General features: G+C 40.2%; 1 protein-coding gene across 1 annotated transcript in view; it reads left to right on the forward strand.

Moving 5' to 3' along the window:
- Window positions 1-19231, forward strand: part of FBLN5 (fibulin 5) — a 53094-nt gene that overhangs the window by 24813 nt on the left and 9050 nt on the right. The window contains exons 5-9 of the mRNA XM_065635880.1: window positions 8667-8789; window positions 12041-12157; window positions 13077-13196; window positions 16012-16134; window positions 16670-16796. Of these exons, the coding sequence (XP_065491952.1) occupies window positions 8667-8789; window positions 12041-12157; window positions 13077-13196; window positions 16012-16134; window positions 16670-16796 (610 nt within the window). The remainder of the gene's footprint in view (window positions 1-8666; window positions 8790-12040; window positions 12158-13076; window positions 13197-16011; window positions 16135-16669; window positions 16797-19231) is intronic.

Here is a 19231-nt window from a genome sequence, read left to right on the forward strand (position 1 = left end):
ACATCCAATCTTTGTATTATTTTAAAAAGGAGCCCTGAGGGTTATAAATGACTAAACGAGCTTCAGTGTTTGAGCAGACAGAGATTCTGGAATGAGCTCCCAGCCTTGAACCTCTCTGCAAGAACTTTGTATCTCAAGAGTGGGGTGAGATCATGGGGTTGTGTTGGTACAACAGTGGGACTAAAATACAGATAGAATAAAATAAAGAAGTAGGCCCCCAAAATCACCCTCACTTCCTAGTAGAAGGGAGAAAAAGGCTTTTAATGGAGAACTTTTTTTCACTCTGCAAGACCTGTGCTCTCACAACTGTCAAATTAATCTTCTGCCTTACTGCAATGAACTCCATGGTGCTGATGGCTCTCAGGCAATCATGATGGCAAAAACATTCCCACTTTTGTCAATGGTTGGTCAAAAGAAGGAAACACAGCCTCAGCTACTACTGTGACCCACAGAAATTTGTAGCATGATTATCAAAATTCATTACTTAAGAAAGGAAGTCATGCATGCTAAATATGTTCCAAATAGAACAAAATGTAACAGTCCATCTGCGAAACAGCACGCATTGCCAAAAGCATATCGTCTTGGAAATCTGCTGTCCACATTGGCTTCCCTCTTGAATACAGAGTCCAAGCAAAGTTTCTCTTCTAATCGCCAAAGTCTCCAAGAATGTGGTTCTAGCTCAGAGAAGATAAGTCCACATCCTTCCGTGATAGCTCTCTGCTAGGGGCATTATCACCTTGCTGAGGAGTAGGAAAGGAGTTGTCATGGAGAGAGTGGAATGGTCACGGCACCTGGGCACAGACCATGCCTGTGGAGGGATAAATGTAGTCGTGAATCCCACCACTTTCAACAGCAGTGGATGGACTTAAGAAGGCAGTAGTCTCCCTTGTTCCTGCAGGGGTAGGTGCAAATATCTCCTTGGGATGGAGCTGCTTTGGTAAGCTTTCCACATGCATTTACTCTGTTGTGTGGTATGTATCCACATGCTGATAAATGAAACTCATCAATATATTTATTTAACTTTATTTTCTTTTAAAAGTATCTTTTTCTCAACAAGGTCTTTTCTTGAAGGACTCTGATATTGTCTCTGAACTGACGAGCTGACCTTAAGGACTTTGTTTCCTTCTGTATTCTTTAATACATAAAGTCCTGCTTAGACACAAAGTCCTGTTTTTCTGAGCAGAAGAAAGGCAAACGGTGTCTTTGCTTACAGTTTTTGAACGTCACCTTCCAGTGGGCAGCTGCTTCCTTCCAGTTCCTAAGCACCTCTGCTCCTTCTCCTCTTGTCTGCTGTGTTTCTCCCCTGGCTTTCCACCTCTTAAAGTCACTTGGCTTGCCAAACGATCCCCTGCTTCCTGCATGTCCACTCCCCCTAACCTGCAGTTTAGTCCTCTCTGGGCTCTTTGATTCAACAGATGGTCTGCAGCAATAACTTGGATTATTCCTCTTTATCTTGCTTCATGCTTGATAAAAATGCAATCATTCTTTGTGTCCTGTGGTTGGCATGCCCAACATCTTTAGGCTGATGACTGAACATCTTGTACCATAAGAATTTTATCAACATTTTCTAAGTTTTCTGTATTTTTTTCTGTAATTACTACAAGCATTAGAGGTACAATATCTCTCACTAAGAATCAAATTTATTGATAAAAGTACAAACAAAAAATGAAAAATTGCGCATGTGTACATTTAAAGCTTTGCAAAGGAGAAATCACTTGGAAGAACTTTACAAATTCCTACCCCCGTTTTCAGTAGTTTCACTGGCCAAGGTAGATGTCCTAATGGCCTAGGAAATGAAAAAAGATGTAAGGCAAGCAGCAAATCTCAGGTGTGATGGATATGGATATATGTAAAAATCGCTAAAGTTTGAATGATGTTAAATCATTCAGTGAAGACTGTAAGACAACACTTTGACCATATAATCTGTCTTTCTTGTGGCACGGGCCGTAGAACCTTACCTAGCAATTGATGTTTCAAGCACAGAGTTATTTGCTACAACCTATTTCAAAGAAGAAATACTGGTCAGGTATTAGGCCCTAAAAGTAACAGAACATCTACCACATGCTTTGCTGTCTTTTAATGTTTAAATGATGGTTAATTAGCAGTACTACTAAAGTTTGTGGCTTATTTTTATTTTGAATTTGTCTTGTAAACACTGAATTTCATCCCATTGTCTTTTTTTAGTTTCAGTGACCATCTCCAGCTAAAAACTTTGTTTGCATTGAGGTGTTTATAGATCAGAGCAAATATACCTTGAACCTTTTCTTAAATAGATTATTAAATGGAGCATCGTCTTGCTCTGAGACAAATTTTCGTGACTTGGAATTAGTTTTTGGATATTTCCTGATCTCTTTGCAATATCACTTTTTGAAGTGTTGACACCAGACATGTATTTCAGTAATTATTTTACTAATGCAATATACAGTGGTAAGAACAATTTCCTGTGTCTACTCAGTGTTCTCATGTTTATGCTTGTCCTTTCAGCAACACCGTGTCAAGAAAAGTTCATGTTCAAGTGATTATCTTTCATAATCCCAGAGTTATTTTCATGACCAACATTTTTTACTCTTGATTCATGACCTCATGTTTGTCTGCCTTGAAATGCACTTTCATATGTGCGCACCATATCTAGCAAATTACTTTTATTTATATGAGTTTTGAGCACTTTTTAATTTTTAACTCCACCAGGTTGCAATCCTCTGCATTTTATCCCAAATGTGAAAAACACTAGACCAAAACCAGATCTGCAGGATCCCATAGACACTCAGATCATGATTCCACATTTAGGATTCTCCCTTGAGATTTCTGGTCTCCTAGTTTCAGCCTCTTTCATTTGAGCAGTATTGAATATGTCTGGTCTTAATTCAATGGATTAGAGTATTGTTTTTCTTTTTATGCTGTCATTTGTTAGGATATTATTGGTAGAAATGAGTGTGGCCTCAGTCCTGCATTCTTTGTGGACATGAGTCGGTATAAAAGATCACTGCATCTTCTGATAAGAATTAGTCTCCCTGGTGACATGTGGTGTCGTGCTGCAGTTTGACATCTAGGTTTTCTTTCTGACTATATTAATATGCTCCCCTGTTTTTTGGTATGCATAGCTTTTAAATTATTTCATTTTTTAAATTTATGGGCAATGAATTAAAAATATCATTCATTGTTCTATGATGTGGCTGAATTCTAAAGAATCCATGAAGATTACTGCTAGTTTATACAGATAATAAAACACAAAGCCAGTAATTTGCATGCTAAACACAATTAGTTCATTTATTTATTTTGACATTGTAAATGATTTCTATCCTGTCACCAGGCATCCTGCCATCCATTAAAAATACAATCTGTACCAATAAAAACAAAGCATCAGCACATCGCATCCCACAAAGGCAGCCAGAAATATAAAAAACACTTTCTCCACCCTTTCAATCCCCAAATGAAACCCCATTGCCCCAGCCACCTCACCTCTGCAAAATGTCAAGTAAACAGAACATCACACCCTAGGGTTGCAGGACCAAACCACCACAGCCATAAATTTTTAAGGCAGACACACTGAGCTAAGATAGAGATGTGGTTAATTTTGGAGTCTTTGGGCTCAGGCTCTTGCAGCAAGGACTTCCTGACAAATGTATATGGAGATGCCTCCTACCTATTCTCCCATTCAGTCAGTAAACCAAAGATCTTTAAAACTCATGTCTTTGAGCCATGAGGCGCTGTGTTCATTCTAGGTGGTATTTCTTCGGAGGCAGAGAGCAGCAGTCTGGATGGGCTGTGTGGCTGCTCTCAGTATTCAGCTGGGAAGTAACAAAGTGAATTGTTCCCACTTCAGGTCAAATTTTAATTTCAGTCTGGACTTGTCCCTGAACTTCTGCCCTTGGAACTAGCTGTGGGAGCAGTAATGTGAACCCAACAACTGGGAGAATGTATTGGAGAATATAAATGACTGTTAATTTGACAGCACAGAGCCGCATAATCGAGAGCTGAGACATCCAGGGCCAGTGTTGGTTGAGCACTCCTGGGCAGGAGTTTTGAACAGAGATCCACCCAGCAGTGGCTAGGCTCCCTAGTGCGGTTTTAAGTGCTGAACAGCTGCTGTCTCAAAATCAGGAACCTATAAGGAGCCACCCAGAGTCATTAGTCACTTGGGAAAATTTGGACTTGTTCAAAATTATTAGGTCTTAAAATGATCTTTAGCACCCTCTTGTTTTTATACATAATTTCACAGTAACTATCCCAGTCCTGTCTGTAAGGGTAAGAAAATGTGTGGTAGGCAGATAACTCTTTCAATTTGCCACTGAGTGTGTCAATGGTTCTCTCTCTGTTTCAGTAGGTACTGGAAGCTTTGAGGTTCAATAGATCATTAGGGTAGGACAATAATGCTGTGACTAGAATAGAAGAAATTAGTTTAGCTGAAAGAGCCTTTGATGCCTCTGAGGCCTCCTAGTAGAACAAAATGCTTTCAGAATGACAGTTAATCTTTTACTTCAGATCTCATTAGCCAATGTAGAGGCTGCATAAAATTTCTGAAAAGTCATATCTTTAAGTGTTCACATAAGGGCAAGTTGCATTGGGTTACATGAAGGACTACAAGTCAGAAACATCTATGACTTGTTCTTTCTTCTGTCTTGTTGAGTGGCCAGAGGTTAGTCCTTTAAACTCTTAGTCTTGAATTTCCCAGTTGAAATCCAGGAGCACTGATAGTTATCACCAAGCAGGATACAAAGGGTTTCATAGTACAGTTTGATTTGTATTATGATTGGAAGCCTTCAAACAAAAATGGATTAATTGTGAACTGGCTCTGTATATAAGAGGACAGGCCCTGCCCTGAGTAGCTTTAGACGCTAAACAGTGAAGTGAGACTGGACTATGATAAAAATTTTGTTCAAATAGGATGCAGGGCATTGGAAGATTAAGAACCAGGAGAAGTTCCCACAGGCTAAATTCTGAGCACATGAGTTACAGTGGGGTCACTGCCGCTGTGCCAGTTCCTTGTCCTGCCCAGTAACTACCACATACCTTAATCTGTTTTCAGTGAGGACAGATCTAATTTATGTTTGCTTCCTAGTTACCTCAAGGCAATTCTTCTTGTAGCCACATACTGAGTAATCTAGCCAAAATCACAGAAAACGTATCCAGTAAAGCTAGCTCTTAGCTCTTAACAACCTAGACTTGGTCTTGGGGCATAGGTAATGTTTCCTAAGGATCTTGGCAATGAAAGGTATTAAAAGCAGGTTCAGTTTAATGAAAACCATCCTTGGATATCCGTGACGGGTGACCTTCTGATGCTTTCATAGTACTGATGCCAAAATCGTCAAATATCACGATCTAGTAACACTCTGAATGGGGGACAGTGGGGTTTCTAGGGTTTCTTGCTAGCTTGCTTCACTTCAGTAACTCTTCTGCTCTCCAGCTGATTAGATTTCAGGGCTCAGACAAGTAATTGCAGTATTTCTTTCCACGGTGAAGACAGCAACACAAGTTATGCTTTGTGAAAAGCACTCTTCCAGGCTCCAGAGAACTGCATCTCAGGGACTTCTTAGCCACGTGCGCTATCCTTGTATTTAGTGGTCTTTACAACTTTTTATTCTATGAATTCTTCTTATCTGCTTTGAACCTACAAAATTATTGATAACTTATTATCATGTACATTTAGCATCACAGTTTTACTCTAGTATGGCCCAGGGACTCTTATAAGAGCAAAGGTTTTACAAATTAGCTTTGAAGTTATATTTCCAGGGCATGAACACACCTAAGATTTATGTTTGAATGGGACAGAAATAATAAACTGTGCAACCAGAATAAGAAATGATTTACACATTATTGAATAGCTGTCAGGTTGTTTCCACTTGCAATTTTCCACTCAACCAAAAGTGCCCTGGGAGTGTTTCGATATTGTTTCTATGCTGGCACTTAAGTCTAGTAAATCCATTATCGGCAATCTCTTATGGCTAGTTTTCTCCCCAGTGGAAATAAGTTGTTTTCCTTGTTGCTGTTGTTTGTCCCCCTTTCCCTGTCAAATGTCTAGTTTTGACTTTATCAATCACACAAGTTCTCACTGTATGCTGCACTGTCTAAATGGGCTGGGCAAGGCACCCTCTGTCTCTCAGCTCTGATATTCTTCCAGAGAATACCTAATGGTTAGCCAATTGTTGTACCGACATTTTTCTCAGCATGCAAATATCAGCTTTCACTTAGTGAGCCCATGTAATGTAAAAGCCCCTGGCAGACAAGTTGAGATTATACTACCTGTTTGAACTGAGAAGGCTGCTTGCCAAAAATAATTGATTTGATTGCATTGGCTGGGCCTGTCAAGAGTTTAACGGTACATCACAGCAAGGAGCAATCTTAGAGAAAGCCTTAGACATGTAATATAGAACTGAGTGTGTGCACTCAGGCCTAAGCAAAAGGATTTAAAGCTACCAGTGAAGCTGTTTATACCTGTTGGTTGCATAAAACTTCATTAATGAAGTCAGTGAGGTCTTATTCAGTATAAAACATGGGGAGTCAAAGTGTTCTGCAGGGATTCAGGTTGACCAGGTTTTCTAGGGACAGCAGAAACTCCACAGGTAGCCTCCATTGCAAAAAATTTTGCTTTCAAATGGAAATATGTCTTCAACCCCACTACAAAAGGTGAAGACTGAGGGTAAGCAAAGAAATCAGCTTGGTAGACAGCAAAGAAAAGAGGACTGATGTCTTACTTTTCCGGAGTGATTGTACTGCTGCTCATGCAACTCCTACAAAGATGACTCGGGAACAAAACCAACCCTGTAGCCACCTGTTGCTTTTGGTGAAGGATGCATGTTGTACCCCGCAAGAAAGATGCACCACAGCAGAGTGAAGGATCTATAGTCTTCAAACAGCATTGCTACCATATGTGGTGGTAAGACCCTCACCCTCACTTTGTCTTCGTTGTGCTTCAACTAGTAATATTACCAGAAGCAGAGAGCATGGAAAATGAAAATCTCCTTTTTAAGCTCGGGGTAGGCTAGAAACAGCAGAATTGGCCAGATCTCAAGGTCCCACTCCTAAAACAATAAGTAAACATGACGAATAGAAAACTTTTTCATTTAGGAAACATTAATGTCATCCTTATTAAATTTATGGTTAGATAAAATCTGTGTTCAAGTACTACCGATTATGTGCAATAAGCTGTATGAAGGGAAGATCCAGAATTTTTAGCCCAATCACAGAAGCATGAACTGAACAACATATTTATGTACCTATATAGTCTAGACTTGTTATCTTACTCCTTTCCCACTTCCTCCACCATTTTGCCAACCTTTCCTCTGGCCAATAAATATGTGGGAACTGATTTCTGACAGAGATAATTGCCTCTAATTGTGCCACTCTTGTTATCTTACCAGCTTTGACTCCCCATAAATTGCTCTGGTACAGATGTTGGCAAGATAAGAACTCTAGACTCTCTCCATATATGTGATCTGTATGTATTTATTTATATAGCCAAGCATGTTAGATATGCTGCTGTGCTAGATTGGAACAGTTATTTCACGATTGCTGGCATTTTACAGTCAAGTGGCTGTGCCAGGTGCCTCAGGGCCAGACACGGAGACATAATTCCTGCCCTCTGCTGCCTGCTCCAGCCTGCTGCGTTTGTGAGATACTTTCAGTCATGACCCAACAAAGTCTGGGTTAATAAGAATCAGGGGGGATCAAGGGAGCAGTGTTGCTTGGATGACCTAGTACTTCAGTGAAGGCCAGTTCACAGTATGCTGGAATAAAAACTAGGTTAGATATCAGTAAATAAAACATAGAAATCTAGTTGGCTGAAAAAATGACACAATTTATCTTCCGATATTTCAATTTCTGACATCTAGAGGCAAACCCGATGCCTGAAACATCAAGGAAGAGATTGGGCAAGGAGGGATTCAAATTGAACTTCTGACTCTGAAAGGCATTTTTAATCAGTTATGTTCCAGTGTCCTGGCTTATATAAATGTAGGAATGCTATTCACCTCCTTTGCAAAAAAAAAAAAAATCCCACAACAAAAACACCCTAAGGGGTTGTAATAAAAAATCAAATACATTAAAACCAGTAAGGACGGTTAAAAAATAAAAAAAGAAAAGAAAAGAAAAAAAAGAGAGAGTTTTATTGCCAGGAAATTGATTCCAGGGAAGTATACATTTTTTTGGTCAGGTAAAGGTTGATTTTGGTTGGATCTTCTGTCAGAAAAATTACAGTGACATGGTCTGCATCGGTGGGGGTAGGAAGTAAATTTTTTTATATGTCTGAGTTATGTTTGTACATGTCTCGAACTCCTGTTCATCTCTTACTCTGCGGTGGGGTTATATAGCCCTTTCAGCAGCCTGTCCCTAGGGCTGGATACTGCATGGAAATCCCAGTTCAGTGACAAAGCAAATGTGGAAGCAATAAAAAGCTCAAGGTAATGTGATCCCTTTCTTGAGGAGCTCTGAGAAACACTGGGTCATCTGCAAAAGGGAGCGATGTGATGAGCACCCTCAGTTCTCACTGCCCTCAGACACTTTTTATTATGAATTTTACTTCAGGTTATGGTCATTCTCTCTACTCCATCACACTCTTGTTTCTCGCATGGAGCTGGTGTACACATTGTGAGTGCAAGTCCCTCTACAGTGTGAACAGTATTTTGTTTTTCCCATTTCTGATATTTTCTTGCTGTATTTCTGTGTTGCAGATGTGGATGAATGTGCTTCAGATTCTCACCAGTGTAACCCCACCCAGATCTGCATAAATACTGAAGGGGGCTATACCTGTTCCTGCACTGAAGGCTACTGGCTCTTAGAAGGCCAGTGTTTAGGTAAAAACCTCCTGTGATATGGTATTTGAGCATCTGTGTATGTGCACCTGTGAACAGCTGAAATAATGTCACTGAGCATCTTTGTCAAGTACACAGTTAAACTATCGGCTACGTGGAAACTGTCTTTCACCTTTGTGAGCGCCAACAGTACGCTTGGCAGACAGACTCCATCGTGGAACAAAAATGTAGATGTAAATGCCATATGACTATTTATCCATGTAACACGTGGGATTTTCATATTCCCAGTCTGAAGGATTCCCTTTCATATAAGATCAATCACAAGCATGTATACAAAAAGATCTGTACCCAAACAGACCTGTGTTTTCCATGCTGTGACACCGTGGATCTGAAGGGATCAGTATTTGACATCAAGAAACAGGCCAGTAAATCCACAGATTCAACCAACCCTTTTTCTTGGAGGTAAGAAAAAAATTACCTCTGAACTGGGTGCCATTTCAGTAGCTTCCAAGCAGTTTTATTTTGATTTTATTGTTTTCCTTTTAGCTCAGCCATGCTGAAAAAAACACCCCTCAACAAACAGCAGGGGAAAACCTTCCAACCCCCCTCTCCTCCAGCCCATTCCCCTCACTCGACATGGCCATGGGATGATGCAGTAGATGTTAATTTTAGGTACACAGATAGGACCTAGGAGATAGGATACAACTTTTTTCTTTTTTTTTTTTTTTCTTTTTTTTAAAAGTTTGCTCATTATTATTTTTTTCCCCTCAGCACAGGCTGTTTGCCTGCCAGCTCTGTGGAGCTGGACTGTCCTGTCACAACACCTCAGCTGGAAGGAGAATGGGCTTTCCCTGCCCATTCATCCCTGGAGGCTCTCCAGTTCTTTTCCAAGTCTCTCCTCCCAAGTACCAGTTCCAGTGAAGGACTGACTCACAGCTGCTTTCCTGACTACTGCACGCAGCTGCCGTGCAGCTCCCCTGGCCAGGCAGCCCTGAGCCTCCTCCAAGAGGGGTCTGCACAGACACAGCTGCTTTGGGGGTCACCATCTATTAGTTCCCCTGGGATATGAAGTCTCCCTCCGTCTCCCCACTCCTTAATCTCTGATAATTCCTCTTCTCTTGGAGAAAAAAAGCTTGTGCTGGGGGCTGTACAGACGTATGTGATGGGATGGGGATAAGGGAGGGCAGGGAGGAGGATTCTGCTCTACATCACCTGTTATGTTACCCTTTTACTCCTCCTAGTTACAGCCCAAACTTAAGGGTTGTGTGCAACACTCAGGATCTGGACATGGATCTAAAGTGATTTACTGCTTGATGGATGTACCAGAGAACTGAAGTGGCTGCTCTGCTGAACTGATTCAAGCATCTGCTTATACCATTTAAAATAAGCAATAACATCCCAGTTTTGCCCACTTTAAGTAATCATGGGGTGAATTATTACAAGGCAATGCAAAGAGCTAAGAGCAAATTGCATTTAGAGTCACTATATTTTTCCCTAACTGTCAAAAAAGCCCCAGTTTTCTGTACTTTCCACTGGCCTTGGAGAAGTGATTTTTTTGTTGGCAGTAAAAAACTATTTAATGCAATCAGAAGTCTGGATTGGGTTTTAGAGACAAGCTTTTATGGCGCACTGTTAGTAAACCACAGTTACAAAAAGCTACACTTTTATTGTAATTATCTATTTTATATATTTATCTATATTTATTGTAATTATCCCAGTAAATTTTACACAGGAGCAGGTACAGCAGTATCCACAGGACCCACCCACAAGAAGAAACCTTGTGAAAGTCCTTATCCTCAAAATGTTGTGCTCTTGAGACAACAGTCATGCAAAAGCCGAAGCATGTGTTTAAAGTAATGCATTGTGTCAGTTAAATGAGTTATTAATTTACTTAAAACCTACGTCACTTTTTCCAGGATTTGGGCGAAGCCTACTCCTGGTGTACATACCTTAGCCAACCCTGGCCTTTGGGTTGACGTACTATTTAGAATGCAGTGGGAAATATTATAAAAGCTAGTAAGGGTAAAGTGTCAGTGTCCTTGTTATTTTATATAGACAGTATTTCCAAGACTTTTGACATTTTCAGGATGGTTTCCTGAGACTTTCTATGGCAAAACTACCTCAATGAGGCCAACAACATAAAGTTGAATTGCAGGATGTAGCTACTTATACAACGGATTCACAACATTGTTATTTTTGTGATATTACCACATCATGTAAATGTTCAAGTTGTTCAAGAATTTAGCTCCCCAACACATTCTTTATATTTAACACTAAGCCAGGAAGCGGCCAATTTAGCTAACAAATAATGAACTGCTGGAATTCATGCAAATATATATGTATACGTGTGAACCATAGGGAGGATACTGTTATTTTGATTTTCACATGCGTTGGAACCTAGAGTGGGGATAATTTCACCAAAACCTGTGCCTTCCTGCTTTGCTTCTTCTGGCAAACCGACTGGAGATAATACACTTGGTTTTCTACTGCACAATCTTAACTTCAAAGCTTTGAGAGTAGCCATTAAAAAAAATCTCCATAAATCAAAAGGCGGTTAATACCAGAGGAAATGTTAAGCCTTGGAAAGGACAACTAGTCCTGGTGTTTCATTCCAGTTCTTAGTCAAGAAGCAAAACTCTTCTAGCACTTACCAGCATATGTACCTTACAGCATTTTCTTGTGCTTATAACAGTCAGTTGCATGTATTTCTAATGCTGCATTTCAGCCCAAAATGCTATTTTGGCAGTAAATGTAATGTTTACATTTTACAGTCTATAACTTATTAAAAAGTCATATGAAATGCTAATGTGCCTATTGGAAAAAAATCTTTAAATAATATCCTCTCTAAAAAAAAAAAAAGTATTTAGTAACAAATACTTCTTGCTTTTCAGTGAGTAGCTTTGGTGTATGTGCAGGTAAAAAAGGTTTCTATCTTGATTCTGACAAAAAAATGTTGGCTGTGCTTGCGTTGATGGGCCGTGCCAGCTATCAGGTGTCCTTCAAAGTGATTGCTCAAGGGACTGACTCTGGGCTTCCTGACGACATCGCATTAAGTTCACAACAAAGACAATCAGTTCATAGGACATACTGATAGATGTCAGCTGTGGATAGAAACACATTACGGCGTTATTTTGGGTAGAGATGTATTTTAACTATTACTCTGGGTCTGAACACCTGAAAGTTTGGCTGTAACCAGTATGCTGTTATTGGTACCGTTGACCCAATGTGTTTGCTGCTTTGTATCTGCATGTGAAAATACAAAACACTTTACCTTCCATCTTTCCCATCTGTAGATATAGACGAATGTCGCTATGGCTACTGCCAGCAGCTGTGTGCCAATGTGCCCGGTTCCTACTCCTGCACATGCAACCCAGGCTTTACCCTTAATGATGATGGAAGATCATGCCAAGGTACCGTGTATGTGAAACCATGACTGAAATTTTTGGCCTCAACCCCTAAAACTTGCTTTATTTTTAGAATACAAGTAACTTTCCCAACATTGCTTTTGAAAATGTTCGTAGGTTTGTCGGCCTGAGGTATTTTTGTAGCTTCACAGTACCTTGGAGGTGTACATGTGCAACACGACCAGTGTATCAGGAGAAATATGCACAGAAGCCCAAGCCCTCAAAAAATATAGTTACACAGTTAATTTATATTACAGAGAGTTTAGGTTCTGAAGATACTTTTAAAATCCAAACCTGTGTGACCCACCTGAGACAGAAAAACTCTGTCAGATCAGCAAATCAGACCTGTCTCCCAAGCTCCAGACTCAAGTCCTGAGGACCTTTAGCTGTGATGTGCTACCTGAATCAAAGTCAACATAACTTCTTCATAAAACCTCTCCCTGGGTTTTCCTCCAAGCTTTGTGCTAATTGTGTGAGGTGTTTCCAGAAGCTGCTGATGGCCTAAAAGGAAAAAAAAATTGTTTTTTTCATAGCCCTAGGTTTCCATAAGGACAGGCATCATCTTCCTCAGGTACATCCTGCTGCATTTTGTCTCAGGTCTGTTATGACAAAATCAGTTCAAAGGTTTTAAAATTGCAGGATAAAGACAGAAGCATTTGTAATAAATATTTCATCCCATCTTCCGTGTTATTTTTGTGATTGAAGACATTCCCAAAATGCTTCATTTCCACGCATTGTTGTGTTTCCAACATGCTATTTCCAGGCATCAGCTTGAATCCCAATAAACAATACTGACTTGGTTATATTTTTTCAGAACAAATAATTTGGACTGCACAGCTAATCTCTTTGAAATACTTTACAGTAATGAATTGAAAATAGAGCTTGGGGTGAAATAACTGATGTATTGGGCGTTGGTTTCCTGCAGATGTGAATGAATGTACAAGTGAAAACCCTTGCACTCAGACCTGTGTCAATACCTACGGCTCTTTTCTCTGCCGCTGTGAACCTGGCTATGAACTGGAAGCTGATGGAGTTAACTGCAGTGGTAACTGTCTTTAGTTATTTATTGGTTTGGTTTCTGCAATGCTATTAAGTTTTCTTTTTCCAATGTATTGTTTTGTACATACTTTTTAAAAAGTTTTTTGCCTTGGTCCATGGTTAGCAGCAGGATAGCTGCAACTCATATCATCTTCTTTCCAATTAAAGCACACAGCAAACACCCAGAAAAGCACAATGGAGGAGGGCTGCACATGGGTTTAGAGAAATAAGCTAAATATTAAAAAGCGCCAAGATAACAGAAATAAATAAGAAAACACCTCCTAAATGCTGAACAGGAAGGTTTATCAGAGCAAGTAAAGCAGGGACTGTCCTAGAACATTCTTCCATGATTGAAGAAATACTTTATATAAAGCACTTTTCCAGTTGTCTGTTGAATGCATGTATTCCTCTTGCTCTTACGATTGAACGCTTCTGCCTGAAACCTTCCCCAGTTTCCCCTGGAGAGCTTTGGCTACACTTCAGAAACTGTATATGGTTTCTTAGTACAGCTATTGCTAATCTGTTCAGCAGATAGCAGAGGAAACTGTGCTTATGTCACTGTAATTTTTCCTCTCTTGTTTTTGTTTTTATTTTATTGCTTTATTTTAATTGAAGGCAAAACTTATTTCTGTGCTTAATGTTCCCACAGCCTGGTAAAATTAGAGAATCCGATGAATATTTCTTGGAAAGAAAAACACATTGGAAAATACTTGTCTTTTACTTTACAGTAAACAGATCTAACATGCTGTTTCTGGGAGAAAAGACGTGATATTGCAGTATGTGTATAGAGTAGTGTTTCCATAGCTGTTCTTCCCTGCAAACCTCCTTATTACAGGGCAAAGAACAAAGACATATACCTAAAGGGTCTTATGCATTTAACATTTAGAGCTGCAACACCTAGCTTAAGTTCTCTACTTTCTAACAGTGTTTCTGCTTCTAAGTTAGACTCCTGCACCTTTTATGTGCTCCTGAGCTAGTTGGGGGCCTCAGCCAGTTATGTTCAATGCAATGCCACATAAACTTTGCCAGTATGAAATGGTGACAGAAAAGGTGGTATTTGAGCCTCATTCACGTCTCAGAGTTAAATCAGCAAAAGGGACCTTCCACCGCCCATATTTAGAGCAGAAAACCTTTTCTTGACAAGTCTGTGCAAGAAAATACTTGTCAAAGCAGGCCAAATTTATCTGGATGAGCTGCTTTCACTTCCCAAGCAATCACTAGACATCACTGAGGCTTGCAAAGGGAATGCCTTCTTAGGAGACACTCCTGTGAGACACCCAGGATCCAGGTGTGCTTCAACAGTCCATAGCCTAGCAGATGTCTTACCTAGAAGATGGGATGCATCCCTGCCCCTGTTCAAGGAGGCAGAGATTTTGACCAGACTTTCCCAACATTGGTATTATTTTCTAATCACGGAGGCCTTGCATGTGCATTAGATGTGCTCTGAAATGCCAAACATCTTGTCCTCTGCAGGTAGTCAGCAGCATCCCAGAAGTGTTTAGGAACACCAAAGGTGTGTTTGTCCTGTGTGGGCTCAGCAGCAGACATGTAGGACCCTCAGGGCTTTCAGTCCCTCCAGCACTTGGCAGCAGCTAGGCACAGGTTATATCAATCTGATGTGCTGGAAGCCTGGGCTAGGACACCTCTAGGCAATGGGTGATATCTTGGTCCCTTTAAGGAGTCAGCCCTTGGCCCATGTTTTGTCAGGAAGGTGTTTTTTTCAGTGAACTCTCTGGGGCAAGTTGGACAATAACAGGACTATGTAGGTGTGGAGCTCCTTTAATCACCATTTTCACAATGTGGTTGCAGCAATAAACCCATTTAAAAATATTTGGACTTCAAATACTTTCCAATTCATCTGCACAAAACACTAAAAGTGGATAAATGGACTGAGCCCAATTTAGAAGAAAGGGAAATTCAGTCTGAAGAATAAAAGTGACTTGCCTGGGAGAGTCAAAATGTCAGAGCTGGGAATAAGAACTTGGGAGTTCCTGGCTGGGGCTCTGGCCCTTGTTTCTTTCTTCCCCTGAACAGGGAAATAAGGAAATTATTAACAGCAGCCTCCTTCAGTCTAGTTCCTTTGCATGTGTTTTCCCCTCAGTCAGCCATGCCTCCATGTGCAGCTCTGAAGTTCGTCTTTCTCACTTGAGCACAGTTCTGCAGAATACGACTGGTCAATTCATAAGTGCAAGAGTAAAAGAGCACAATTTCTGCTTTCCATCAGATTTTGGACAGACTGCTTAGCTTCCTGAGTATCTGGGACACGGCTGGGCCTTCCGGTAGGTCTGACCCAAGCTGGGATGAGCTCTGTAGTCTTGGTGGAATGCCTTGGAAGTAACTGACTAGAGGCTAAGAAACATAAAACAGCCAGGGCTGGCTGCAGGATTTCTGCTGGGACCCATGTGGCCCTGGGAAAGGGAAGTTTGCTCTCCAGAAAAAAAAAAAAAAAAAAAAAGGAAAAAAACCCCACTGCCAAGTCTCTCCTTTCAAATTACAGTTGCAGCTTTGTTGTTGGAGTCACTCTATCTGTGACGTAAAACAGACCTGGAAACATGTCCAGCTGGTGACAGGTATTCTAAAAGAAATACATATAAATAAAAGCCACACATTGTATTCAGCAGAAGCTTTGGTTTCCCTAGGAGAAAAATGTTTAACCAAGAACTTGTACAGCATTTTGCCAGGTTGCTGAAGAGCTCTGGGGAGCTGAAGGGTGCCAACCTCCAGCTGGGGTGACGGGCATATCATCTCGATGGTCACCTGCCTGTGGGACTGCTCTTTTGACCGTAAAGCCAAAGACACTAAACTTTGTTTTACCACTGCAGACATGGACGAATGCAGCTTCTCCGAGTTCCTCTGCCAGCACGAATGTGTGAATGGGCCTGGTTCTTACTACTGTATCTGTCCTTCGGGCTATAACTTGCTTGACGATAGCAGAAGCTGCCAAGGTAAGAACATTCCTGTACTGATTAAAACCCGAGGGGCCCGGAAAATAAGTCCTGTGTCTGGAAAGAGCTTTTCAAGAATTGAGATGCTTGGTCTTGGCATTGCACAGTGAAATACTCATAGGGGCCAATTATGTAACTCTGGTAAGAATGTCATCACGTGAATAGTCCCACTGAGGTCAATTGGTGTGTTGGTGTAAGTAAGACTTTACTGACTAGGAAGCAGCTACACAGAAAAGCCCTCAGATGCTCTTCTCTCTGCTGCACGTCTCTCTTTAGTTTTCCCCTTCTCTAAGGTCAGAGAGCTTGAGCAGCCAATTTCTTTCCTAGTTTTTGCAGCATTTAGCGTATGGGAGCACTCCAATAAGCAGAAATGAATGGAGTAAAAACTGATCTTAAAAGAGAGGCCAGTTATTCAAAGGCCACTTCTCATGGTGCAAAAGTGTTATGAATTTGGGGGCAAGTCCTTAGATGGAAACCGTTTTGTAAGAGTGGTGTCTTGTACATATTTCCCTTTCTCTTGTTTCTTGTGTTTTAGATATCAATGAATGTGAAACCAGAAACTTCACCTGCACTCCGCAGCAAACGTGTTTCAATATCCCAGGAGAATATAAATGTTTAGACCCAGTAAGATGCGAGGATCCTTATATTCAGATTAATGAGAAGTGAGTAACACATTCAGAGCCACAAAAGCTATCCGTGTGAAGCATATCTAGAGTAAACCAAATAAGCTGCATTTTTACAACACAGCCATGAAGTGTGTCTAGAGAGCCATACATACATGCTGTTGCTGCATTTACCATTGGTAAGCTTTATAAAAATAATAAATTGCAATTCCTTACCAGGTCACCAGGTGGGATATGATTGATATGATATGATATGATATATGATACTCAGATGTGTGGGAAGTTAGACTGGAAAAACAGTTATCAGTGGGTAGAGAAAACAGCAAGGTTTGTAATGTAATAAAAGATATTTACTTACATTACTGACTTCATATACGCTCAAATGCAGCCTGTTTGTTAGCATGAGTATTTCCTGTAAATGTTAACTACCTTATGTCTGGGAAATACTCTAAAACATTAGATGATAGTTATAGCAGGATACAAGTAGTTTCCTACTGTTTAAAGGTTATAAGTGATGAAAAGTCCACAGACTGATTTGCCTTATCCAGAAACTGGGTATATCTGGATGGAGCTGTTAGCACTGTTACTGTCTAAATTTGGAATTATTTGAGCAAGCAAAAAAAATACATTCCAAATTTCTAAAAATTGCCTGTTTCTTTTACACTTTTGTAGATACTTGCCTGGGGCTCGAAATAATATTTCAGCTCCAGACAAATCTTTATATATTGCAGCCCATAATATTTAATCCATAGTGTTTGCACTAAATCCAGTTACTTGGGGTTACTTGGTAGCCTAAGCTATTTTATAGAAAGGCAACAGATGAAGAATCAGCTTCTTTCCGTTATAATTTATTCATGTCTTTACATTGCTTTCTGAACTAGGGCAGCTGAGGAATGGACACACTCTGTTCTTCCAGTTCTGGGCTTATCTACTTTCAGAGCTGGTAGAGTCTTAAACTGGGAGTCGAAATATCTGAAACCTCTGTATCTAAATTCCCCAGAGCCCAACTACAGAGTCCTTGCAGATCAACTTGCACCAGAACTTTTGATCTTTAAGCTTTGTTTTTGGTGGCTTTGGCTCTCGTCTAGATGTGACTGCATTTAATTCATGGCATATGTCTAGAAGTGGTCAGTATAAAAGCCAAGTGGATTCCCTGCATCTGTGTTTTCTGTGGAAGGAATTGGGTGTTTGCAATGCCAGGAGCCTTTTTATGGGGGACATGCCAGATGAGCTGTCTGAAATCAGTGTCAGTAGTGGAGATTATAGAAAAAGGAGGCAAAAAGACCCAACTCTTTTCCAGTAACTTTCCCAACATGGCTTTTATAACGGGACATCCTGCCTCACAACAAAAGTAGAGTTCTCTGAAGAAATCAGCAGCATGTGGCATGGGCACATGGGCTGATGCGGTCTGTTTGGGTTTCCAAAGGTTGCTGAAAATAACCCTACATAGGGTTATTATGGAAATGAAGCAGCCATAGGTAAGAGAGAAGTCCCTGGCACAAAAGAATAAGAGGTCAAAAGATAAAAAATAAATAGCATATAGTATTAAATTGCTGGCTTTCACAGTGAAGTTCTGCAGCGGTCTGAGCTGGGCCTACTTTGTCCAACATACTTGTAAGCAACCTGGAAAAAAAGATAAACCATGAGATGGGCAAAGTCTGCAACAGTATCTGAGCACAGCAGAGAAAAGGGTGGGCAGAAAAGAACTGCATGGGAAGCCTCAATGACTGTGCAATAAAAATGGAAGATGAAATTCAATCTAGGTGAATGTAAAGTAAAAAGACAATCCCAAATTCACAAATTAAATAAAGAGCACTGATGTGATCATAATCCCTCCAAACTCAGATTTGAGCATTGTTACAGATATTTCCATGATCTGCAGTACTCACTAGAGGTCAGAAAAGCGATCTGAATTTGAGGTGTTAATAGGTAGAGAATATCCTTAGAGCATGTGCCATTGTGTAACTATATCTTCAAGACTGTGCAGTTCCTTTTCGTCCTCTCAAAAGAAATATAACTGGACAAAGGTTCATGAAGAGCAACAAGGATGATCAAAAGTATTGGGTTTGATCCAGGATGTCTCACTGTATATTTTCATGCAGTATATAAAAGATTGTTAAACAAAGACTACAACATTTTCACCATCAGTGAAATGAAGCAACAATCAGCATTATTCTGGGGACAGTTCCGTTTCAATTACTATCAGAACAAATAGGTACCGGGTATTCTATATCTGCAGAGCTGCTTTAAAGAAAGTACAGATTTTCAGGCGATCTAAGGAGACAAAGGATGCCAAGATATTTTTGCCTAGAAGACAAGAAAAAGAAGGCAGGGATATAGGTAGGTCAGAGTAGCAGCACAGAGAATACTAAAAGTGAGCAAATTCATTACAAGTTTCATTTATTCTTTTAGCTGGTCAACAACATTTTTGTTTATTTATTCATGCAGCTGTATTTGCATATAAAGAATCAAAT

The sequence above is a fragment of the Caloenas nicobarica genome, chromosome 5, assembly GCF_036013445.1.
Source record: "Caloenas nicobarica isolate bCalNic1 chromosome 5, bCalNic1.hap1, whole genome shotgun sequence".
Classification (NCBI taxonomy): Eukaryota; Metazoa; Chordata; class Aves; order Columbiformes; family Columbidae; genus Caloenas; species Caloenas nicobarica.